Here is a 25,769-nt window from a genome sequence, read left to right as displayed (position 1 = left end):
TCAAACGAAAGTTTTGGTTTCAAAAGAAAAACTTTTGGAATAAAACAAAACAATTCAAACGAAACTGTTGCGTTTTAAACCAAAAGTGTTGTTTAATTGTTTTTTTTTTTGAAACCGGAAGTTTTTTCTTTGAAACAAAAAGTTATGTCCAACACCGGAAAACTTCTGCCCCCCCCCCCCCCCCCCAAAAAAAAAAAAAAAAAAACTTAACTTCATATTATAGTAACTATAATTGTTATAAAAAATAGTCCTTCGCGTTCATCAGTGTCCTAGAGTTAGCTTGTATTTTCAAAAAGATTGGTAATCCTGTTTGAAAAGTGATATTGTTTATTTTATTAATAACGAGTGCAATCACGATATTAACCCTTGAAGCGCCAGGATAGCAATATTGCACCAAGCGACTTTTACAATATACCTTTATCGCTAACCATTTTCAGGCGACAACCTTTTGAAATACTGAAACAAAAACTAAATGGTTTATTGCAAAAAATCTGGCACCTAAAGGGTCAATTGGTCGTTGCATAGTGCAAGTTAATAGAGTATGGATAACTAAATATTTTTATATAAAAATGGTTATTGTGACACCAAAAACCATTGGACATTAGTAATATTGTTTATAACATAGTGTATAATGCTAGTATTATGTAAATATTCTTAAATGTTGATATATTAACAATGAAATTGCGATTAAGGGGTGGTAAAATGTGCGTTTATACCTTAGCAGTTGTTTAATTTTAACTTTAATACATGTTTCAAACAAACATGAAAAATAAAAATACAGAACAAAAAGAATGCTGTACTACAACTGGTGACAGCGTTTGTCTCCCCCTAGTGGCAGCTATTATGTAGTTCCCCGACTGTCGCGCACAGCAAGATGGATGGACAGCCACGGAGGGGATTTTTATTTTTTTTTAACCTCTGCGAGCAAATGGATCTAGTATTGCGCTACTATTCCACGTTTTCTGTTAGCGTGTTTTAAAAAAAACACTTATATGAGTGAATCCTCCCCGGCTGTAGTATAAACTCGAGTTTACGCGGAAGATCGACTTTTGTAAACTTCCTCGCATACATTTTTTCGTGAGTGTTTACGTGATTACATACGACCTTGTTTTATAACACCGGGGTAATGGTGACACGGAGTAAGCGAAATGTCGGCGTCGTGCTCTTTCCCATCTGCCTCCACGTTGCCGTGTTGATGCATGTCACGCTGGGCTGAGCCAGTCCTCATGTGATGAAGTCCAGGGGCACACATGACACGATGGCATCGAAAGAAGCTTTGCTCAAGTGGTGCAGCCAAACATGCACCCCTTACCCACAGGTGGAAATAACCAACTTGTCCACCTCATTTCGAGACGGACTAGCGTTTTGTGCCATCATCCACAAACACCGCCCAGATCTCATGTGAGTACAGTAGTTTTCTTATTTGTGGAGAAGTATTAGGATGCATGATTTGCAGGTTCCCCCCCAAAATCAATTTGTCCTAGCATGCTGTTTAATCTGGATCTCAGAGTTGGCCTAATCTCTCCACCACAACTTAATCTCGCTCCTCGACATCTTCGCTTCCTTTTACAGTAAATTGGATTACGAAGGTGTGTTGTTTTGGCAATAATAAAGTCAACTCATTTGCTTTGTAATCATAATGGGTATTTTTGTGTAGAGTACACTTTTTGTGTTCCAATTTGCTCTCTTAATCTTGATGTTTGGTTTTGCTTTGTTTACCTTGATGCAGAGATTTCAGATCCCTCTCCAGAACGAATATTTATGGAAACAACCAACTGGTGAGTCATTTGCACACATTGGAAACATGTGTCCCTGTGAACAAACATGTAATATTGAACAGTAGTGATTCCCAACCAGTGTGCCATGGCGCATCACTGTGATAATCAGATGTCCCACTGGAAATTGTCAAATTGTATTTAATCTGTATAAAATTGTTGTTGATTGAATTGTTGTTGTCTGCAATATTTAGTGATCGATACAGCAATTATATGCTCTTGCATTTGAAAGTACCTGACAGTGAACAGCGCAAGCTAACCCCATCCTGTTTTTTCGACAGGATATGTGACACTTTTTTTTTAACAGACGGCCTAAATAAAACTTAGTCAAAATTTATAGTGTAATGTCTTTCCACGAAACGTTTTCAGGCCTTTGAGGTTGCAGAGACGAAGCTCGGCATCCCGGCTTTCCTGATCCCTGAAGAAATGCTTGCCTCTGAGGTGCCTGATTATTTGAGTGTCATCACATACCTCTCCCAGTTTTACCACTATTTCACTGGGCTTGGACTATCTAGCGGTATGTAAAGAAGCATATCTTTTTTTGTCGATTTTGATTTGAAGTATTTGTCATATTTATGATGCTAGGAGTGAATCAGTAAGTAGAATTTATGGTAGCTATAAAGTATACACACACCTTGTTCAAATACCATCTTTTGTAATATAAAAATTATAGGACAAAGATAAACCTCTTCAAAACTGGCTCCGTCTCGAAAAAGCAAGCAAGGAGACCTCAAATTCCATTGGAAATATGCACCTAAAATGCTGTGAGGTATGTGCTCACTCACAGGGTGTGCACACTTATGCCACAAATTATCTGTGTTGTTTATTTTTGCTTCCCTTATTGAAATGAAAACATTCAATATGGTTGAGCATTATTGGTGAAAAAAAGTTTTGAAATTATTTATGGTAATCTCATATTTTAATAACAAAAACTTGGCTTATGAATAAGGGTGTGTCGACTTTTTATATCCATGTATCTGTTTAAAATAATTTATCATTTAAAAACAAATCAATATAATAGTTTAAACTCAAGTTCTTTCATTTGTAGGTACTCTGTGGAAGTTCCATTTGTACTTTTACCACATTGGAATTTATTGTACTATTTACATCGCTTTTTTCCCATGTTGACTTTTATTCATCATTTACATTTTCTCTCTTGACTTTGCAGCCGGTCCTTCCAGTTTGAGGTCATTATACATCACTTCATCAAACAAGGTGATAAAAAAGTAAATCTCCCAATGTGTAAAACCCTTGAAAGACGGGTATTCTTGAGTCGCAAATCTTGTCCGCATCATCAAGTTCCAATGTTCTTTTCTTTTTTCAGCGTTCGGCTTCTTTACCTTCTGATGAAAATGATGCTTGTTCTGAGATAAGTCTCCACAACGTATGTCACTTTTGTATCAAACCTGTTCATCTCATTCAGAGACATGTGTTCAACGGAGTTATCTGGCATCGCAGTTGTTTCAGGTAAGCCTGCTGAAATTTTTTCATCATATGTGCCTTTCATTTGGCTTTTATGCAGCAATGACATTGAGACATACAACCTTTCCGCCTTTCAGATGTAAAGTGTGCCATGGCACCCTTGCAGCGGGCTTTTACATTCCAGGAAAGGATGCTGGTTGTTTCATGTGTTCTGACCACATACTAGACGGTGCAAAGACTCTAGGAGATAAGAATTTTGACGAATGGCAAGGCTGCATGTCTCTAGGTGGATTGACTCTCATCAGCGTCCCTCAGTCTTCTGAGAAAACAAAGTCACATGACAGACAGGTTTATAAAACACTTGAGATAGAACAAACAGTACAGCAAGAGTCATCCGACACGCAGAGTAACATGTCAAGGCCAGCGTCTCCTCAACCTGCCCCATTAATGGTTGACGTGACAACCAACGATGAATCACCATCGGTTTTGGGGGGAAGAAATGAGCTGAAGGAAGTGATAGAAATTGAGGAAGCCGCAGAGTTTTCATCACCTTCAGTGCAAGCGACTGGAGAAAGTAAGCAGCTGGCGTGTGAACAAACGCCAGTTTCTGTCTCCGCAGCTAAGAGTCAACCTTCCCAAACAGAGAGCAGCACTTCAGGTAAGGAAACGCGCATTCATTGACAGCTTTCGTACCCTTTTCATTCATTCGATCCCAAAAACCTATTTCACTTCATTAGTAGTCTTCTTTCATAGAGGACTTTAGAACTAAGAGAATATTTACCTTTGAAAGGCTGACATTTTCACATATGCAGGTTTCTAGACGATTAATTGATTATCAAAAATATTTTGCAGGTATTTATTCTAAATAGCATTTCGTTGTTGATTATTTGTTGCATTTCTAGAGGGTTGTAAAACTCACATGTTCACTGTGTCGCGACTTTCCCAGAAAACGACGAGACAACCGATGGCAAGGATGAACCGCTGTTGGTTCTTGCAAAAAGTGATGAGCAGAAGGACGGAACAAAATCTGAGGCGCTCTCTAAGTTGTCACCAGCACAAGTAATTCGAGAAAATAAGAGTCTGCCATCCAATCAGACCAATCAAAATCAGTCAGCTCACATGTAAGTGAATTGATATATTTTTCTCGCAATAAAAGTCAATATAAATTCCAAAATAATATATTGCAATATTGCTTACTTCTAGCCCATCTGTGGCTCACAACTGAAGGGTCTTGTTGATCAATGAAAATTTTGTCTAATTGTCACCACTTTCTTAATTCTACCAGACGGAACCCAAAGAATCCTGTGAAAACCAACCATCCATGGCTGGGAATCATCCATCCCGGACCTTGGACACAACTGCCTCCTGTTCAATCTCCAGGACCCCCCATGCATTCCAAACGTGGTCCAAATGGCCAGGTGTATTGGTACAAACCAAAAGTTTCTCCTCCCAATCCTTTTAGTGAGGACCTGGAGGAGGAAGATGCCGTCAAAACTGATGTTGGGCAAGCCGTTCAACTTGGTTGTTCAGATTCAACAACTTCCAATGTCCCACAAAAAGTAAACAATAGTCCGGTTTTACCAAGAAGTCTTTCTGCGCCTGCTGTCGAATCTACAAAGTTACATTTTGACGTGACAGAGGAGAAACAATCACTTTCCTTAAGACAAAGTAAGGTATGACAGAAGATTGTTTTGAATTCATTTCTAGACTTCCTTTGCTTTTGAAAAGAAGTGTTTGAAATACCAGCATAAACATACATCTACGTGTAATTCTGTGATTTCAAGTCAAATTTAAGTCATTCATAAACAGTTGTAAATGTATATGCAGTACCTAACAATATTTAATCTTAGTAGGTTTGCAAAGAGGACCATCATGATGCAAAAACAGAAATGCCCAAATCAAAAACATGCCAGGCCCTCACATCTGGACGGGCACCTGCTCCTGGACATGGCTTCCCACTCGTTAAAAGGAAGGTACGATGCTGCCGTATAAAATCGTATTTGTTTTTCGTTCAATTTCCCTTCTTGCCGGGTCAGTAATTTGGATTACGTGTAAATTTATTGTGCAATATTTGGATGAATGCTAGCTATTATATATGGTTTAACAGGTACAGGCAGACCAGTATGCTTCTGCAGCAGACCTGCAAGCGGAAATAAGACAAGTGAAAGAACAGCTCGAGGCATTGGAAGAAAGAGGCGTTGTCTTGGAGAAAAACCTCAGAGAATGCAAGGATGGTTTGTGGACATGTGTCTTTTGCTTGCAAATAATCTACACATGAGCTAAATCATATGCCAATATTTCTTCTGTTATTGTTTTTTACATTTTTTTAGACAAAGAAGAAGAACATCTAGTGACTGAATGGCTTGCTCTTACCCATGTGAGACAATGTGTAATGCGACGAGATACTGAACTCGTTTATATGTAAGTAGCCTTTGGGACTCTGGCAACGTTTTTTTGTGAATGTTGTAGTATTCACGCCACTGTGTGTAAATAAAATCCTAACGATTCCAAATAACCTTATTTAACTGATTGTGGGGCAGGACTAAGCAGCAAGCGTTGGAAGAAAGGCAAGCCGATGTGGAGTATGAGCTTAGACGCCTCCTCAACAAACCTGGTGAGTTTATCTCAAGTGACGCAGTGCAACAATTTGTTCTGAATTGGAGATTAAATTCCAATGCATGTCAAGAATTATCGTGTTATATCTCAAATCGCAAGTGTTAGCACGTGGTACATTCAAATGAATTCAGACATATCCAATGCTGAACAAACAGATTGATCCATGCATTAAACGTTTTTAACTGCAAATACAGTATCAGCTCTTGCAGATATGTGAAGCTTACCTTATAATTCAAAACTTAAAACATTTAAAAAATAAAAAGGAAGACATTTTAATGTCCCCATTTGTCATTGTGTCTGGCAAAGCAGACTGGATGTCAATATCATCAATCAAAAATCGTTCCGGGTCAAAAATCGATTCTGAATCAAATTGTAGACCCAGGAATCAAAATCGAATCGAATAGTGAGACCGCTACTTTTTATGTCACACTCCCCGGTCCTTAAACCTCCAGAGAGCGTCTGGAGCGAAGAAGATCGAGGTCGAGAGCAAAGCATGATGGCCGAGCTGCTCGTCATCATCGAACAAAGGAACCAGATCGTCAGCATTTTAGATCAAGATAGGAAGAGGTACACTGAAATGACATTTTAACCAGAGTAGATTGTTATGTTGAAAAAGTCGGAATGACACTCTCTTCCTCAATTAGGGAGCGAGAAGAAGATGCATTTGCAGAAGAGAAGTTGAAGAACCAAGGTGAGGGTATTATAATTTCATCATTTTAAAAAAACGCTTACTGAGCTTCTAAAACAAATACTATTTAGTCCGACTGTTACGTAATATGCTGGAAATTATGAATGATCTTTTGTGTGGATTTTTTTTTTTTTTTTGTTGAATCTCTCATCAGATCTCCAGAAAGGTCTGAAAGAGTTCAAGAAATCAAAAGGAAAGTTCAAGACCACAAAGGTTTTTAAAATGAACCGTAAAGCGGAGTGCAGCAAAGACTCCAAGGACAAAAAAAGCTGAAGCCCTGTCAAGACTGTAGAAGAATAAAACTGAAGAAAACCTCAAAGATACATTATTAAGATATGCTTGGACACAATGACTTGTTGGCTCCATTTTTCTACTTTGTATGCTTAATCCTGTAATCCTTAACCCCCCCCCCCCCCCCCCCCCACACACACACACACACACACACACACACACACACACACACAAATGAATCTACATAAACATTTTTAAAAAAGTGTTTATATTGTGATAGTCAGCTAAAAATTACGTTGGCGTTTATGTTATTAAGATAATGATGTTTATATGTTGCATATGAATATCTTTGGGCATGCAATCAGTATGCATTCTTTTTTTAAATTCCAGGTGCATCTCAATTAAAATATAGTGGGAAAACTGCATTTATTTCAGTAATTCAATTAAAAAAAACTATTAAATCATGATTCAAGCCATCATCTCAAGAAATTTAAGTTTCACAAACATTCAAAATGAATTTTTAATATATAAATCAGTCGACATTCTGAAAACTATCTATAGGAGTATTGTTTTTTCAATTGAACTTCACCACTGGCATGGTTTTTCTACGATGCTTGTTTGTTTGTTTTTAAGGCACTCGTGAATGAGCAACAGATACAATCAATTGATACAAAGGTTCTCTAAAATTATTCCAAAATAAAATTGATTACGCGAATGACGCGATAACTCCGCGAGATGGCGCTAATACCAATGAAATACAAAAATGCACGTTCTGTAGTAACAATTCATCACATTGTTAATGGGAGCTATTTCTCGTTAGGTTAAGAGCATACACGCAATGTTGATTATTAGCACAAAAATGCATTTTATTCTCAGTGGTACTTTTCGGCTTCTGTTCTGCAATTGATGAACTCAGACTAAATAAGCGGAACTTTAGTTTTATATCCTGTTGATACGGATTCATTTTTTTGGTGCACATACAAACCGGAAGTAAGCTGCTCATCGTATCCTGCGTGTGCATGTTTATAACAACGAGTGAAAGGATAACATTTACACTTCATTAGGGATATTTGCGACTTAACAGTAGAATATGTCGGACAATGAAGATAAGTAAGTGATATAATGTCTTTCAGTGCTGTTCCCATTTATACGGATACTTGAAAATGTGCTCTAAACAACTTTCACAACGCATTAGCAACGACTGCTTGAGTTGCTTCTTTTTTCTTGTACTTATTTACTATATTGATGATAACGTGTGCCATTTTTGTAGCTTCGATGATGGAGATTTCGACGATGCCGAAGAGGACGAAGGATTAGATGATTTGGAAAACGCGGAGGATGTGAGCAGTTGATAATATATCCTACATTTATGTACGTTTTGTTACATTATAAACGGACCTTTGTTGCCTCTTTTGAACAGGACGACCAGGAAAATGTTCAGATCCTACCGGCAGGAGAGGGCCAGCAGGCAAACCAGAAGAGAATAACAACATCATACATGACAAAATATGAGCGAGCCAGAGTTTTGGGAACTAGAGCTCTTCAGATTGCGTAAGTGTTTTGTTGAGTGGAATGAGCATACAATCCGCTGTTGGTGCAGTTGTCTGGAATTTTGATTTATGTATAAATGCTTCAAAATGTCAGTTCTGCAAAGATGGTAATGAGGCACCCACTGCAATCTAAAGTTAGCTATTTACCCACAACATTGTTACAGAAAGTAAATGGATTAACTAGTCAAAACGTTTTGGTTTTGAATGCTACATAATTGTACTCTTAATAGGATGTGCGCACCGGTCATGGTGGAGCTGGAAGGAGAAACGGACCCCTTACAAATTGCCATGAAAGAGCTCAAGTGAGTATTACATGTATCTGTGATCCTATTCATCCATCAAAGCTTAAAGACACTAATACAAGAGTATAAATACACTTAATTCACTTTGCAGAAAAGAAAAAATTGACAAGGATCTGCAAATGTTGAATTGAAGCAACTGGACACCTCTTGGTAGCTGAAGATGATAAATATAACTTAATAAATGAAATATTCATACAACATTATTCATTAGCGTGCTGCGTAATGAAAACCATAAGTGACAGATAACCTGAAGAATGTTAGTTGACAGCTTGTAACTAATGCATTTGCCTGTGACCAAAGCATCAAATTAATAATTTCAAGAAATTAGTTGACAGATGGTTTATTACAGCCTTAAAGTGTTTGCGTTTGAAAGCAATGCAGTGCATTGGAATCCTTGGTAAGCCTCTGAATATAAACCGTGTGTATCTTATTCTTCATTAATGTTTACTGTCATAAAATGGAAAGATTTTCCAAAAAGTTGTTTATGCTTATTTTTTAATGCTGTAAAACAATCAAACATTTCAATATTTTGATGTAGAAATGCATTATGGTTGGTCGATGGTTGCAATAGGCTCCTTTATAAAACAATCATTAGTGTTGAAAAAAAGGAATGAATTCAGTTTTAAAATGACACCAATGTCATATTACTACCATTTATCATTAGTAGACATGAGGGCTTGAAGTCTGCCTAAGACCCTGTGTTTTGTTTAAATTCTACTACATCTTTTTGATAAATTGATCGTATTCTACTTATAGCCACTAACAGAATTTACTTTCCAAAAAAAATGACCATTGAGTAAATTCACCTCCATTTTGTCTTTTCCACTAGGTGTGGAAAAATCCCCATCATCATTCGCCGCTACCTTCCAGATGGAAGTTATGAAGACTGGGGCTGTGATGAGCTCATCATTAATGATTAAGTCAATCGTGCAAACTTCCCTTCCTCCAACCAGCAGATGTTCACTGGAGATGCTTTTGTTTTTGTTTCTCCAAACTATCAAGCAACTCTGTTGATACTATGTATCAAACAAAAGTCTCGCCACTTATGTTGAATTAAGCTCATTGTACCGCCTGTTTAAACCACAATATGAGGGAGCTCTTCAAGGGGGAAAAGTGTGTGAATGTTTGTTTTAGAGTACAAAGATTCCGTAGTTTTCAATTTGTCGTTTGGTGGACTCATGACTGTAAAAATATGTTTTATTGTTTTGAATAAAGGTTTGAAATAAGAGTACTTGTCCATTTTCTGGAGCTGTTGGTCATGAGGTGGATTGCGGAGTCACAAACAAACAAGTTTCTTTTGCAAGATCTTCACGAGTTAGTGTATCATATGAAATTTCCAAAATTGAATAGTTTCATAATTCATGCTTCCATTTAGGCCAGGGCCTAATGGCAATATATCGCGATTTAGAAAGTCACGATTAACTAATCTAAACTGGTATTTTTTTTTTTTTCCTTCTCCCTCCTGCGTCGTCTGCCTTAACGAGCAATTCGCATATTGCCACGGGAGTCTCCCTCTCGGTGTGACTCGTACTCTTTGGCTTTCGCAGCCAATCATGTCCACATTCTAGTTTGTCGTATTTAACACTGAAAGTTAGCTACTGCAGCTAATCAGCGTGGTTAACATATTTATGCTACTTTTACGGAACGTTTTATGTGATTTCGCTCGAGGTAGGACGCCCCTCATCGATATGAAATGACAGAATTGACATTGACACTATTAATATACATAGTAGTTGAATGATTGATTTGAATTTACTAATGTTTGACGGTTGTTAATTTCAAATCAATCATTTTTAAAATTTATTTTTTTAAATATTATTGTGCATGGTAAATGTTTGTTATTGTAACAGATGCCGTGTTGTTTAATTTGTTTTAAAATGCAACTTTATATTATCCAGAAAAATAGCAACCCAATAAATATTTTAAAATGATATATTTTAGACCTGTATTTTGAATCCCACAATACCGTGATATTTTTGTTCAAGATGATCCGATTCTGATATCGTCCAAGTCCTTGTGCCGTTCCATTTCTGTATCATTTTACTGCCAATTATTGGAACTCTCACTTATGAATCTTTTTACGAATAAATGCATCCGTCACCCTTGTGACATCCTCCACACTTTTTGAAGAGCTGTACTGTTTAGCCGAGGAGTGCTGTCAACCGCTCTCAAACGTTTTCTCGCTGAACTTTTCTCTCCCGTGAAAACACATGCACAAGCACAAAGCAGACAGACAGTCTCCGTATTGTTTAGGGAAAATAGGTTGGAGACTAACTAGGTCAGTGTATGTTGTACAACAGCTTCGATTTTTACATTATTGGAGGATAAAAATGCAAATATCAAAAGTCTACACACCCATCTCAATGCCAAATGACTTTTGTTATACCGTACATTAGCAAATTTCAGACCAAGATAACTAATTGCCTTTTCACCCCTCCATTAATGTGACCTTTAACAGCTCAACTGAAATTTCGCAAACAAACGGAAAATTGTTACGCTCTGTTAAAACTAAGGTTGAACTTTTTTGGCACGTTTGATGCAAATGCAACAATGGTCATCATGGCCGCAACATGACTAATGCTTGATTTTTCGCATTAGCACAAAACTCCTAGGGAGCATTAAATGGTCAGAAAAAGCCTTCGACAACGCAAAGATTTTTTGGCCAATTTCTCAGAGTGGCAGGCCTGCTCAGACTCACATTTAGCAAGTTAAACTGTGATTAGCCACATTTAATGTATAGAGAGTTTGTATCCTCATATTAGTGCTGGAAAAGACCACCAGAAAAATCCCTTCTTGGCATTCGAAGAGGTGTGTGTAGACTTTTTAAATCCACCCTCACAAGTTGCATGTGTGTAAACAACATGCGTCAGTACCATTCTTAAGGAGTCAGAAGCAAACAACAAAAAATGGGCAACTTCGGTACGATTTTGTTTGCGATGATTTCACGATGAATCCAGTTGATGCCGGCTGGTGATGATTTCATATGTAAGTCTTTTGATAAAGATGACGGAGCCTCAGGGATACTTCTTTCATGGCCATGTGACAGTCAGCTGCACCGACCACAGCGAGGACACCCATCAGGTCGCCCGCAGCTGAGGATACTGCTAATATCTTCTGATCTTTAAACTGCACGCCATCAGCTTGTTGCCTAGCCACATTTGTCATTAGTCATATTTCCATTTGCGCATTCCGTCACACGTTTTCTTATCCCTGTGAGACAGCGATCTTAGAACAGTCAGAGCACTGTCCTTTTTTGTTTGATCCTTTCTAATTGTACTCCTAAAATGTCAACATGTTTTAAAAAAAAAAAAAAGTACCTTTACTAAAATCACATCCACTTCACAGTTCGGAGATAGCGGCCGACCTTATTTATGTAAGGCGGACATATTGAACACTAGTTGACTGTGATACCCCTAGGACTTTGAGATTTGTATTTAAAACTGGATCAGCTTGTTTGAATTTTTAAGCAGTTTAGGAGTTCCGGTACCTTGCTCGATGTAACGTAAAAAAGCAAGTCTCAAATATTTTTCAACTGCACCCCAGACCCATGTTTTAGTCAGAAGTCATAATTAACATTCTGCAGGCCACATAAAAAGATGTGGCAGGCGGGGTTTGGCCCCCGGGCCTTGAGTTTGACATCTATGGCTTAGAGAAACATAATTTACCATACAAATCATTGTACTGTACTATGTGTTTGTTAAAGGCTGACATGACAAAAGTGGTAAGCACGTTCGCCTGGTTCACCTCAGACTCCGGCCTCCGGAGTTTGCATGTCCTCCCTGTGCCTGCTCGGGTCCTCTCCGGGCATTCCAGTCTCCTCCCACTTTCCTGAAAACATGCATGGTAGGTATATCAGATACTCCAAATTGCTCTTAGGTGTGTCTATGACTTTGTGTGATTGTTTCTCTCCATTTCTTTAAAATTAAAGCAATTCATTAAAAGCGGTTGTTGAAATATTTCAACAAAATATATTTTATTTTAATAATTGTTTATTATTTTTTTTTAATCTATTTTAAAATTTCCCGTTTCAGATGCAAGGGAACTGATTCACCGAACCTCTATAAAATGGCTTATCTTCAAGAAAAGGCACAATGTCTATCCCGGTTTCTCAAGACAAAATCGGATGTTCCGGCTCAACGAAATTGCAGAACTACCGGTAAGTATAGATGGGGACCATCTACCAATGTGTCCTTCAATTTATGCATACTTATGTATGTAAATAAGTTTTAAAAAAAAACGTATTCTGATCGTATGCTCAACAGGGTTGCATGAGGTTGACTAAAACATGAAAAATAACAGGACATACCTTTGACCTACACATTTTTTTGGGGCGGGTGGGGGGGGCAGTTTGATGACGTCAATTCCAGTTTAATGTGATTTACTGCTTTCTTCTTTTTCTACCATGCATAAAAGGTTATGACAAAGATTGTGTGCACACATTTTAGGGGGCACTCCAGGCATATTTGGTCTTTTTACAACATTTTCTTTATATTTCATTTTTTTGAGATTTGATCCCAGGACAAGTAAATTTACTTAGGAACGGCACGTTTTAGCATTTTTTATGTGGACTATTGAATAATTGGTGGGCTGTAAAACACCCTCTGATTCCGGAATGACCCTTAATGCCATTAGGGTGTTGGCATTTTTTAAATTAATAGGAGCAAATGCAACAAATGAGATGGCGGCATGAATTGGGTTTAGCAGGAGGGGGGTTAGGGTCTATGCTGGGGGAGTATGAGAGTCTCTTTGTATGGTGAAGCTACAGGCCTGGCAGCTATGGACATGCCCCCCCCCCCCCCCCCCCCTCCCATGCCCCCCCATCCTCTCACCCCCACCCGAAGTTCCCCATCAATAGCCTGCTTTGTTTTTAGCCAGCCGATTAAGCAGAGGGTATTAGGAGTCAAGCTCACTCAGCCACTCGCATGAAAATTAACACACACGCACACACACACACAAAACACAGAATAAATATGCAAACCCTGCCAAATGTCCACCTGATGCTAGATATGGTTTGTCGCCAATATTTTCTTCCAAAAAAAAAAAAAAAAAAAAAATCTTTACAGTCTGGCCACTGTTAGGTTCCATTTGCCGTGTTTTGCATAATGTGAAATCTACCCATAGTTTTAAATTACAGACCGCATAGAGGAAAGTCTATTGCCAAGTGGGCCGGACTAATAAAATTTTGGTATATATTTATGTAACTTTAAAACAATTTCAGATGGTATTCTTTTTTGATACTGGCCCCAAAGAAGTACAAGCACATCACTATTAATCATAAACATGCATATTACTATTAATCAGAACCAGCAAATTTAACTTGACATCCATGGAAAAGAGTGCAAAGCTATTTTTATTTATATAAATTTTGAATGTTGAAACGTTGGTAATTTTACAATTCTCAAATCTCAAATGTTGATTTTTGTAAATAATGAGAGGTTTACTTATATTATTGCTGAACATATATGCTTGTAAAACTGGTTATAAGCTAAAATTTGCAATTATGACACACATATTATACCAAAATATGAGAACCAATCAATCTAGGAAAAAAAAAGTGTTATTTGTTTTAGCGTCGGAGCAGATTTGAATTTGAGTCACCTGCACTAATGTATTCATTTGAGAGAAACAATAAGAAACGACTTTTAATAAAGCAAAATTTTATTTCAAATGAGAGCAAATCATAATACTCGCATGTTTCAGGTTTTCATTTCTGCTGTCTGTTGCTGGGCTAGCAACCGTCACACAAAACCGCAACATAGCAACCAAAACAGAAAGAAGATTACAGCATGAAATAGTATGAAATGATATCAGCAAGGCTGCATGCATATACAGTAGAATTAAAAAATATATATTTAAGAGGCATATCGTTATAAATGTGAAACAAAGCATATTTTCCAGCTTTTTAAATGTGTAATATGTGAAGATGAAGATACATTTGCGAGAACTGAATAACTATTCAAAGAAAATAAGCCCTAAGTAATGCAGAATACAATGTGTTACTTTTGAGATGAATGCGTAAAAAGCAAGAAGGAATTCTAAGGCACTGTGACGACTAAATGTGAAGCTCAATGAAAATACAAATTCATGAAAGCTGTTCTGTCACTGCAAGTGGCAATGCTTCGCCAAAATTGTCATCGACGGGAACATGTGCACAATCTTGTGACATTACACGGTGGAGACAATAAAGGCAAAATTGTTTTCATAAACAAAGAGATGAAAATGATAAATGTGTCCAATGATGTATTGAGAAAGTAGAAAAATCTTTTCGTGGCATGACGTTTCTATTAACCAAAAGCCTTCGTCGGCGTGAATTAAAAATCTTTTTTGACATTATTACATTTCAATGAGAGATTTATAAAACCTAATCTACGTTAAGGTAGCTTGGAATGTCACATTGGGAGAAACTGTCGTGGCAGTTTCTTGGTCAGATTTCGAAGGTTTTGGTATCAAAACTTTGGTCATTTTACAATAATCTCAACCGTTTATTTCTTAGTGAGCAAATAATGGTGAGAGGTTGACAGCTCAAATAAAAATGATAATAAAATACTTTGCAGCAACCTCCCACCTGCATGTTTCTTGAAAAATAAATGCAAAGAATCAACCAAAAAAACATCCGCGTTAGCATATCGGTTTCCTGAACACACTTTAAAGACTGTATAGCGCTTTGACATAAGCGCGTTTGACATTTTCCTCCATAAAACATGAAAGACATTGAATGATTGCTTAGGAATTGATTCATTCTTTGTGGATTTAGAATTTGTCCATTCTTGGAGTGAACCATGAAAAGCTGATTTCCGTTGCCCACATCCTCGCAGGCGGCCACTATCCCGACAGGGACATCACCCGTGATCTAATTGGAGCGTTGTCGTTCGGTTCGGTTTCTCCACAAGAACGCGTGCGCCGAACGAGCAAGAAACGCTTTAAAAGCGCCACGCCCCGAAGTCGGCCTTCACCTCCGACAGCATTTCCGCATCTGGGCGAGAGCGGCGCAGGCTTTCTCCCCCGCCGTCTCCCCAGCCGACTCCCCCGGTGCCGGCCCGCTCCCCTCCGCCCAGACCGCGTTCGGCAAAACTACCGCCGCTTGCCGGGTCGGGCGCGGGGGCCGGGCCAGCGCCGGCGCCCTCTGGTCCGGTTATCTGTCATGGCCGCGACAGCGTAGTGTAGACGGGCTGCTCCCAGTGCGTCGGGCTGTGCGACGGCGGCACGCCGGACGGGTCGGCGATGGCGGTGTACAGGGGCCTCTGGGTGGGCCCCATGTAAGAGAAGGCCGAGTACAAGCCGGTTGCCTGGCTGGAGTGAGCATAGTATGACCCCGAGGCCTGCTGGTCGGCATACTCTGCAAACTGAGCCCTGGCCGCCAGCGAGGGGAAGGCGGCGCCATAGTGAGGGAGGCTTAGGGGGGTGTAGGCGACGTGGGAACTGGCCGCGCCCGCCTCCGAGAAAGCCTCGCTCTTGATCTGGGTTTTAGACGACTCGGAGCTCAGGGGGGCGCCGTGGTGTTGTTGCGGCTGCTGCTTGGAGAGCCAGGCTGCGGAGTGTCCGCTGGCCACCGCCAGAGCGGAGGAGATGCCGTAGGTGTATTGAGAGGCGGTAGTAATGGGCGTCGCGGATCCCGAGCCGGCGCTCTGCCCGATCCCTGGATGGCCGTTAGGGGGAAGGTACTGGTCAAACTCATTGACATCAAAAGGCTCCATGGTGGCCATCACGTCGTTGCTTATCTCACCGATGTCCATATTGCCAAAGTCGATGTGAGGCTTTCCGGTCCCCGCGGCACCTGAACTACCCTCTGCTCCCATTGGCCCACGGGAGAGCCCGTTCCCCAAAGCCTCCCTCTTTCCATCCCCTGCCCTCCCAGACTGAAGCTCTGTCTTTGGTGTGGTCGGCGGTGTCGGGGGACTGTGGCTGTGACCTGAACACACACGAGAAACTATGTTACTTTATTTTAAGTCACTTGTTCAAAAATGGGAGCTGATTATATCTGGTCTGGCTGTTTTTTTCCACGCATGTTTAAGTCATGGGTTTGCTTTTGGCTCTAGCCTTCCTGTGGAGTTTGTATTTTCTCCCCATGCCTGTGTGGGCTTTCTCCTGGCACTCCGGATTCCGCCCACATTCCAAAAACATGCATGATGGGTTAATCGAAGTCTCGAAATTGTCCTTAGTTACGTTTGTGAGAGTGATTGGCTGTGATTGGCTGACAACCACTCAGGATGTACCCGCCCACTGCCCGAAGGTATCTGGTACCGTCAGGCATCGTCACTACTCCTGTGTATAAGCGGTTGAGATAATGGAAGGATGAACTGAAATAAATGACATTACATTGACTTAGTTCTATTTACTTCCTGCGGTAGAAAAAAAAATCTCTAATAATGTCAAGGGATTACTCGGGAGATGGGCTGAGGGAGCCGGCAGCCCACCTGCAGCATGAGGGTGATTCCCATCTGCCAGAGAGGACCCAGCTCCCCCAATATGGACCACATCCAGATGGAGACCCTTGTAGATGGATTGTCTATGGCTGATCTCACCCTCCAAATGGCCTTCCGCGTCACTCCCTGACCCGGAACCCGTCTTTCCGTTCTTGCGGCGTCGAGGCTGGTATTTGTAGTCGGGGTAGTCCTTCTTGTGCTGCTTTCTCAACCTCTCCGCCTCCTCGATGAAGGGTCGCTTATCGCTCTCGTTAAGAAGCCTTGGACGAGGAAGAAATGTTGTGGAATTTAAAAAAAAAAAAAAGAGGCCATCTCATTGCTAATATCTCAGAAGCCACCGGTAATAACAGTAATCCAGCCTTAACTCATTCAACCCCAAAGACATATTTTTACATTTTTGTGTCCAAAAATGGAATCCCAGGTACTTATTTAGATATTTTTTTATTTTTTTTTCTTAAGCGTTTGGCTCAAGGAGGCTCTGCAATTGGCTGGTATCAAATGAATTCCGAACTAAAGTAATTGATATTTTGAAGAAATAAAGTAAATGAGTACTTCCAGTCATTAAGTACTAAAGTAATCATTTACTTTAGGTACGAGGTAATCAATTATTTTAGTAACTTCCATTCATTCAGACATTATCTCCCGCTCATCAGGGTTCGGGTCGCTGGGGCAGCAGTTTTCGCTGTGACGCCCGAACTTCCCAGGCCAGCTGAGACGCACAATGTGTCCTGGAACATCTTTAGTACTCAGTCCTGAGTACTTACCTAAAGTAATTGATTACTTGAGTATTTAACTACCTTAAGTCATTGATGGATGCCATTTTTAGACCCTCCTTCAACCAAACACTTGAAACGAACGGAAGGAAATGTAAATAAATACCCGGGAGTGAATGTCAGGTCCCAATCCCAATGTGTTTGGGATTGAATGAGTTAAAAGTATTCTCTCTTGTTTACTAGTTGAAAATAAACAGCGCTGTATGCTTTGAGCCGACCCAACGTTGGGCCATGCTACTTCATGCTCCCAATTCAAGATCTGAGAGCTCCTCACCTCCAAAGCTTCCCCAGGGTCTTGCTGAGCTCCGCATTGTGCAGGTGTGGGTGTTGGTCCGCCAGTTTCCTCCGTGCCGCCTGCGCCCACACCATGAAGGCGTTCATCGGTCTCTTGACGTGCGGCTTGCTCTTGGTGCCGCTGTTCACGCGCACGGGCATGGGCACCAGTGTCCAGTCGTAGCAGTTGAGCACCTGACTGACCGCCTTACGGATCCCCACGGGGAAGCGCTCATCCTCATCGTCGGATTTTCCAGGGGGGTGACCCCCGGTGCCGTCATCCAGAACTGTCAGCAGCCGCTGCCCGTGGAGGGGGGAATCGTCCCCGCCGGCGCCAGACGAATGGCAGGGCGATCGGGAGCGGCTGTCGTCCGACACCCCCGGACTGAGCTCGACATCTGACAAGCTCTGCTCCTCTCTGGACATCTTCATGAGGATGCTTGACCTCTTCCTGATACTCTACCTGTTGGCTGCCTGCTTTTTCTCCCTACTCTTGAATTCACTAATGGGCAGACTGATGTTGGCTTGTCTGGACTTCACTTCTGACCTCCGTTAAATTATAATATAAACTGCCAATCCGTCTCTACTCTCAATCTCCGTTGTAAAACTCTATGAGGGTTAAACATCAAAGTTCTTTCCATCCGTGTGGTTGGTATCATAGGCGGCTCAGCGCGCACCTTAGACCCCAGTTTACCTGCTAAAGCACAGCTGTCTGCACCAAACTCGCCCACCTAGCTGATGACTTTCCCGTGCCACTCTCGTCTGAGACTCCCGCGATGAAAATTCAACAGGTCGGACCTGAAACGGCAGAACGTCAGAAGGTTGCTTTTTGAGGAGGGGAGAATGTTCACGAAACTACATGTAAAGTACTGAGAGGGGTACATTTTGAAAAGAATTAATTACAGTCGTAGTTAGCATGTTTTTGTTTATTGCGTTAATATTACTTTTGATCTCTAAATTTGTGCTTTTTTATGCGGATCGGATCGTTTTTATGCATCGGGCTTCTTGTGCTTGAGTTGTTGGGGATTAGAAAGCAAACACCAGTCGCACCCGAAAGAGGACACTGATAGGTTGTCATTGTGTTTGACAGAACTTGGTAGGCTCCTTTTGTGGCGTGTGGAAGGTAGACGTGAAAATGATAGACCATCTGGGACTTGTTGCTTGGATTAATGTGGTAAATTTAACTTTGATAAAATACCCCAAGGGCATCTTTGACAAAGTAAGATTGCATTCTTTGTAAATAGGAGTTTGCTTACCACAGTAGCAACTCAAGTTTAGCTTACCACATAAATGCAAAGCACCCAGCTGAGACTGCAGCCACAGCTAACGTTAGCAACAAAGATGCTAATGGATAAGTTATAGCAAAGCTCTTCATCCACTGCTTGAGCAAGTCTGCAAAAGACAGGATGGCCGATGTTTTATTTTAAGTTCATTTTTAATTATTTGGCGATTGACAAAAGAAAACGGCCAGCACATGGGACTAGTCTCATATAGCATATGCTAAATGGTTGCAAGTGCATCTTTCAAAGGAAGAACTGAAGCAATTTTTCTGTTGATGAAAATTAATCTTTTGATCTGCCACAATAACATAATGTATCAATCCATCCATCCATTATCTTGACAACTTATCAGTTATCGATTAAGATAAAAAAAAGGGGACTAATCTAATTTAATGATTTGTAATGCTGTGACGGAAACAGAGTATGTTCATTTTCAAATTAAAAACACATTTATTGGAACATAAAGCAACTTATTGCCGCGTTATAGTGACTCCTTAGCAAAATATGGCATGCCTGTACTTGAGCACATTTTCATTAGTGATGTCATTTTAGGTAGATGACAGAAACAAAACGGATGTTTTTACTCGATTTATCTTTAGGAGTTGCTCAATAAAACATGCCTTGAGATACTACAACAAATGTTGTTCCAACGTATATTAAATCAGGGTATGAATCAATGATTTAACCAATAATTTATCCTGTAGATTATGTTAGGGAGTTTTGCGCCCATTTCACACAGAGCTACGCGCCCATCCTTCAATCTTTAAGCTGCGAGTAATCGAAAGAGTCAGCACACGTTGGTTTCTGTAAACAAGGGCGACCGTCAGCCAGCCCGCCCCACAAAAATAAGCTACCGCTGTTCAAAATTTGCCAGTTGCTTTAAGCTCCCAGGAGAAAAAGTGTTGGAATGATGTAAGGCCGCAATAGCACAGACCTCGGATTGACTCCGCTTTCTTGGATAAACACGGCCTGGCTGTGGAAATATAAACCTCACACCGCGTGGTGTGATTCGACACAGCGCGCTCGTCGCACAGGGCCGCGTCTATCGGAGGCAGCAAAATGTGTCCTTGTTTTGCCCGCTAAGTCAACACCCCATCCCCACTTTACACCCACATCAGCTAATGCGCCAGTGAATGCAAGACGACCAAAAAAAACTAAAATAGGATTTTGCTGATTTGGGGTTTCTTTTCTTATGGAGATTTTGCCACCTCATTTGAAATTCTCCTTAACCTGCTGTACCTTGTCTCTTCCAAATTCTTGCAAGGTGGTTTAAAATACATAAATATCGCGCCAAAATTTGTAAAATATTGTTGCATTTGTGCCCTATTGAAAATGTATTAAAAAATAAATGATCAAGTTGTTGGGCGTTTCTCCTCCTCAAATAATAATAATTGTGCTATTTCTTGTATAAATGATAACCTAAGTGTTTACAAAACCCTCTTGTAGTATATTTACATTTTCAGGGCACTCAATGTGGGTGTGAAATCATGAGTTGCACTTGTTGAAAATGTCCTCCTTATTTGCCAGTGTTTGATCAATTACAATTTGTTATGTTTAATGCAATGCAACATTATCAATTCAAATTCAAAGGCATAGAAGGTTTTAAACGCTAACACGCTAAATCCAATGTGATCCAAAAACCGCCATTGCTATATTCAAATATGTTGGTTTTTCGTTTTTTTTTACTGTTCACCAAATTTGAGACTCTTGCAGGTTTCCCATCAAATACAAAAAAAAGCCCAAATATAAATTTCACAATACTGACAACGGGACAAAGAAGTCATCGATATTTGAAAAGCAACGCCAATAAAGCAAAGCAGTGGCAATAAAGAGCGAATATAAATTCCAGGCAGTTGCATCAGTGATGGCTTCCTCTCAAATTGGCAAAAGCCGAAAGGAGAGGAAACGCTGCGCATCTTACTTCAGTACTGAGGAAAAGTTGAAGGTGGCTTGCGCAGAATCCTTCAGTTCCTTTCCACGGTGACACTGCAGGCTTCCCCAGCCCCCTCGGTCCCTGCGCCAGGCTATGAATGCAAGCTCTGTGTGACCACGACAGGCCTTAAAGAGCTCCTTGTACGAGCCCAGTGAGGAAAAAGAATAGTCGACTTCAACGAGGGTGGGGAAGTCTTAAAGGGACAGCAGCTTGTGCGGATGGAAGATGGATTTGATTGGCTTAAAGTTGTTCTCGCTCCCTCTCCAGCTTGAATTTAGATAAAGCTCTAGAAACATCGCAAACGCTCAAAGCGTTCGAGTGTTTCCTCTCGGGTGATTCCTTTTTACCTGGTTAAACGTACAGTACCGGTCTAAAGTTGGAAAAGGTGTTTCTTACCTCGGGACTGAACTTACAGTAATTTTTCATCACAGCATTAATGTTGTGATTCCACATAAATAGGCCATCGCACAAGCTCAAAAATTGCACTTGGATCAAGAGAGTGGTTCCCAACTTGTGTTCAATGATGTACCCATGCAAGTCGCTACACCATAATTCCACACTTCATAGTATTTTGCACTATCATCCTTTATGTATATGGTTTCTTCCACCATCTACCTCATAATATGTTCAGAATGTGAGTCTATTCTGATATTAGTGCTTCATTATCACTGCTCCTATGACCCTATTGCCTGCTTTATTTTTTGCTCTATTGTGTGGAATGTAAGTCTGCTCGGGGAAGTGAACAGACAAATTTCCTTATGTCGCGTTACTATGCGTATGACAATGAAACTCTTGAATAACCACCAGTAAACGTTTTTGGATGAGGGAAAAAAAAGACTTAAAACAGAGTGCTGCGTCACCCTTGACTGATTTGTTAGCGCTTTATATCAAACATATCATAACATATCAAAGCTTGTACAACGTGCCTTCAGAATAAGTCGCTCTGTGTACAATGCCTTTTTGATTGGTTGTTACACAGCACGCGTTTTTAAGCAAACAAGTCTCAGTACACGTGAAGAAAGGAGGAAGAAGAAGCTGGGGAAATTTGGATGCAAACACAGGCGCTGTTGTTTGCCAACAAAGCTCCCCCCTGTCCCCAGCATGCGACACTGTGCCCCAAACTAAAGAAAAGCCACATTTTTTTTTTTTTTTGTCTTGGTTTGTTGACTACAGGAATCCAAAGTCCCCACTCTTTGACTAAACATTGATGATAAGTGTTAAAAAGCATGTAAATAACTTATTGGTGCATTTAGGGTGCATTTATACATATATATATATATATATATATATATATATATATATATATATATATATATATATATATATATATATATATATATATATATATATATATAATTTATTTTTTTATTGCAATTTAGTCAAACATTTTTTAAGATAAAGTAATTTAAAAAAAAAAAGAGTAACCAGAGTTCTGTTTTTTTGTTTGTAAATGTGTTTTTCCTAATGAATGAAGCACTCCTTTTGTCACTTATCTGGGTCAGACAAAACTTTCTTTTTTGGCAAATTCACAATGACTCACAAGATACAGTATGATCCTCTAATGTGGGACTGGAAATTTGTCAAGGCTCTGAGCAGAGATGAAGGGTTAGAGCGGTTAGTGAACGCCTCGCCAGTGTAATGTTGAATGCACCCGATGCAGTTTTTTTTTTCTTTTTCCTCGCGACGCTGTTTGAGTTCATTTGATCATAAATACCCCAAGTTGCGAAGCATCCATGTCTGACCAAGTTGATGATTGTGTGTAGATGCCAAAATACCACAATTAATGGTGCTACATTGCTATGTTGTGTCTTGCATGCTGCCCCTGGCAATGCTTTTTAGCAAAATTGCAACCCAAAGCTACATAAGCATCTTTGATGTTATTTATGCCGTGTTGAACCGTCCGAGGATAATTTGCATTGCCCCTAGTTAAGTTTTAACTGTGGCCTACACAATTTTCAGTTGGCTCAAACTCACACAAATGCCTCCGAGCAAGTTGCAATGACATTTTTGCAGTCAGCCGCACAACCTCGTGCTCCTCTTGCACGTCTGAGATTAAGTTGAAGTTGCCTAAATTTCTGCTCATGTGAAGGGTGCGTTCAATGATCTTTAGGTGCATTGACGCTCAAAAGAAGGCAAGTACGTATGCCCTTACACAGGTGACTGTAGGTGCGTTCAAAGACCACTCACACAGTTGTATACCCCCCAATATTTTAGAGATACCCATTCAGGATTTAGTCGGTGAGCTCGTTGCAGGGGGTACGTTGAAACATTTTATAATTTATTTGAGGAACCAAAATCAGAACAGACTCGTGTCAACTCAAGTCATTTCACCGCCATCATTCTTTGTGGTAGACTGTTCCGTATGTTAGCTTTGGTAGATGGAGTTCTGAGTGGGAAATGTCCAAAAGCATTTGAACTCACCACATAGTTAGCGGACAGGGCTAACACTAGAGACTTTTGCAGTAGTGTACAATGACAGTGCAACTGACTAGTAGCACCAACAGAATGAATTGAAGGAACTGATTGAGTGTGATTTTTTTATGGCTTGATTTTTTTAAAAATATTTCTTCCATAACTTCTTTTATTGTCTAATTTATTATTTGCTCGGTTGTGGACAAATTTGATTGTTTATTGTGTAGTATTACTATGTATATGACAGTAAAAATCTTGAAAATAGGTGATATTTAGCGATGACCGAAGACATACTAGATTTTGCCTTGAATTGATTTGAGAACATTTATTGGAATTTCAAGTGTTTTTATCAAAAGAATATTGGGCTGGACCAATGTAGTGACAAAGACAATGGCTCAGGAGTGTTTTACATGCCATGTATATTCTTTGGAGATCATTGTATGCCATCACTGGTGAGTTACTTTCAAAACAACTTTTCTATTCATTTTTCATGGTGTGATCATATAGACTACACCAGTCCATCCTAAATGTTGTGTGTGTGTGTGTGTGCGTGTGTCTCAATACCCCTCCCTTTTCCTCTGGTACTTTCCCAGAGGAATCTGCGTGGAACAACCGATGATGTGATGTTACTCACCAAAATAGATGTTTTAATTGCTTGTGTTTGTCACGGTCTTAAAATTCAGCTTTAAAATACAAAAGAATGGTCAAAGAAGGTGTGGTCAATACCTCAGGGCCTGAAAAATTCCCTGACCAGTGCAAAAAGGAGCATTATTTGTCCCTGAACTCAATAAACATAATAAGGCCGTCTTCAATAAACAGTTGATAACAGAAAATCTTCAGATCATTTGGCGATGACTATATTTTGATGAAAGCATGATTAGCATTAACACAGAGAAAAGCCTCGCACTCTTTGACAAAAATGACTTGCCGGAAATAGAGCACTGCTGCAGCTGCGACAAGAGAATTACAAACGGAGCCTTGTATAGCTGGCGACAATACATCTGCCAGTTTAAATGCATCGGCTGTGTGAAGAGTTGGTATCTTTTACATCTTTCCACATACGCGTAATACATGGAGTGCATTGCTTCTCTGTAGGAAGAGGGCGGCGACTGAAAAATGTAAATCAGATGGAAGGCGAAGGATGTGGAGATTGAGTCATTTGCAAGAACTTTCAGAAAATGATGTGCAAGAATTTAGCTGAAAACAAGGCTGTCCTTTGTCGGGATGATTCTGCATCTTGTCGAGCTGCTGGCTGTTTTGGAATGGCAGCCATGATCTGCCTTACAGAAAATGTTCCATTGTGACTGAGGATGGGCGAGTATCGCTAACAAGTATCGGTATCGGTACCCATAGCCTTAATTTGAGGCGTGTATAAACTGAGAAATGCTGGTACGCCATAGCGCTGCATACCAGCTCATTTAAAGCATTCCATATAATAAATACAAAATTAGATAACATAGGAAAATAACATAAGATAAGAAAAATAATGGAAAAACAAATGAAGGAATGTATAATAAGCAAAAAACAAGACTGGACTATAATGCGTTCAGACTATATTAACATTTCAGAATATTCCAGACTTTCAACATTTTCCAATTAAGGAACTAAAAGACACGTTTAATTAAGTTTTCTTTACTTGCTGAGACAGAAAGATGTTTTTAGTTAAAGTTAAATGTCTTACAAGAACAAGAAGATAAATGATGCATCTTGGGACAAGATATGGACAAAAAAAAAAAAAGTCACTTTCTAATCATGAGTTTTTCACGGAACATTGAATTAAGCAGAGTAAATGGGGGGGCCTTGAGGGACTGCGGGCGGCTGGCCGCAAAGATGCCTGAATGAAAGAGTTTGTTGTTGGATACTGAGAGAGGGAGATGAAAGAGGAGAAGGAGACGGTGAATTTGTCGGGTGACGCTCCCCTCTTCCATCGCCTGCTCAGCCTGCGGCCCTGCCTTGCTTTGCGCCATGTGAGCCCGAGTTCAAATGCAGGGCCCACAGCTGCTTGTTCAGACGGACATCCACATGTACGCGCACACGTAGGCATTGTGAAGAATCCATTTATCCCAGTCGAAATCCCAAACCAGGACTTTT

General features: G+C 40.1%; 3 protein-coding genes and 1 long non-coding RNA gene across 6 annotated transcripts; 3 read left to right on the top strand and 1 right to left on the bottom strand.

The window, feature by feature from the left end:
• Positions 1-211: 211 nt before the first annotated feature.
• LOC148410842 (MICAL-like protein 1) lies at positions 212-6,853 on the top strand. The gene is made up of 15 exons (XM_088436109.1): positions 212-1,401; positions 1,730-1,778; positions 2,145-2,292; positions 2,944-2,990; positions 3,100-3,242; positions 3,335-3,855; positions 4,144-4,318; positions 4,483-4,870; positions 5,051-5,170; positions 5,305-5,431; positions 5,528-5,618; positions 5,738-5,811; positions 6,266-6,380; positions 6,458-6,504; positions 6,656-6,853. The coding sequence occupies exons 1-15, from the start codon at positions 1,232-1,234 to the stop codon at positions 6,772-6,774; spliced, it is 2,334 nt and encodes a 777-aa protein (XP_088292235.1). The 5' UTR covers positions 212-1,231; the 3' UTR covers positions 6,775-6,853.
• Positions 6,854-7,676: 823 nt separating this feature from the next.
• On the top strand, positions 7,677-9,812 carry polr2f (RNA polymerase II, I and III subunit F). Its single transcript, XM_088437115.1, has 5 exons — positions 7,677-7,842; positions 8,003-8,072; positions 8,153-8,283; positions 8,513-8,584; positions 9,414-9,812. Exons 1-5 carry the CDS (start codon positions 7,823-7,825, stop codon positions 9,502-9,504), a joined length of 384 nt encoding a protein of 127 aa, XP_088293241.1. The 5' UTR covers positions 7,677-7,822; the 3' UTR covers positions 9,505-9,812.
• A 343-nt stretch (positions 9,813-10,155) lies between these two features.
• Positions 10,156-12,740, top strand: LOC148410840 (uncharacterized). Its single transcript, XR_015868132.1, has 3 exons — positions 10,156-10,252; positions 12,288-12,427; positions 12,616-12,740. It is a non-coding gene; the product is annotated as an uncharacterized LOC148410840 (long non-coding RNA).
• Positions 12,741-14,230: 1,490 nt separating this feature from the next.
• sox10 (SRY-box transcription factor 10) lies at positions 14,231-21,401 on the bottom strand. Of its 3 annotated transcripts, XM_088436502.1 has the most exons (5): positions 21,255-21,401; positions 18,055-18,851; positions 16,999-17,267; positions 16,308-16,493; positions 14,231-16,220 (listed from the first exon to the last, which is right to left on the bottom strand). In XM_088436502.1, exons 2-5 carry the CDS (start codon positions 18,483-18,485, stop codon positions 15,724-15,726), a joined length of 1,383 nt encoding a protein of 460 aa, XP_088292628.1. In that variant the 5' UTR covers positions 18,486-18,851; positions 21,255-21,401; the 3' UTR covers positions 14,231-15,723. The 3 variants fall into 3 exon arrangements, with proteins under 3 accessions (XP_088292628.1, XP_088292627.1, XP_088292629.1); XM_088436501.1 differs by having other exon boundaries at positions 14,231-16,493; XM_088436503.1 differs by having other exon boundaries at positions 14,231-16,493; positions 17,107-17,267.
• Positions 21,402-25,769: the final 4,368 nt, after the last annotated feature.

The sequence above is a fragment of the Hippichthys cyanospilos genome, chromosome 16 (genome assembly GCF_059441005.1).
Source record: "Hippichthys cyanospilos isolate Australia breed blue-spotted pipefish chromosome 16, RoL_Hcya_1.0, whole genome shotgun sequence".
Lineage (NCBI taxonomy): Eukaryota > Metazoa > Chordata > Actinopteri > Syngnathiformes > Syngnathidae > Hippichthys > Hippichthys cyanospilos.
The sequence above is the reverse complement of the archived record's forward strand: the minus strand, read 5'-3'. Positions and strand labels throughout refer to the sequence as shown.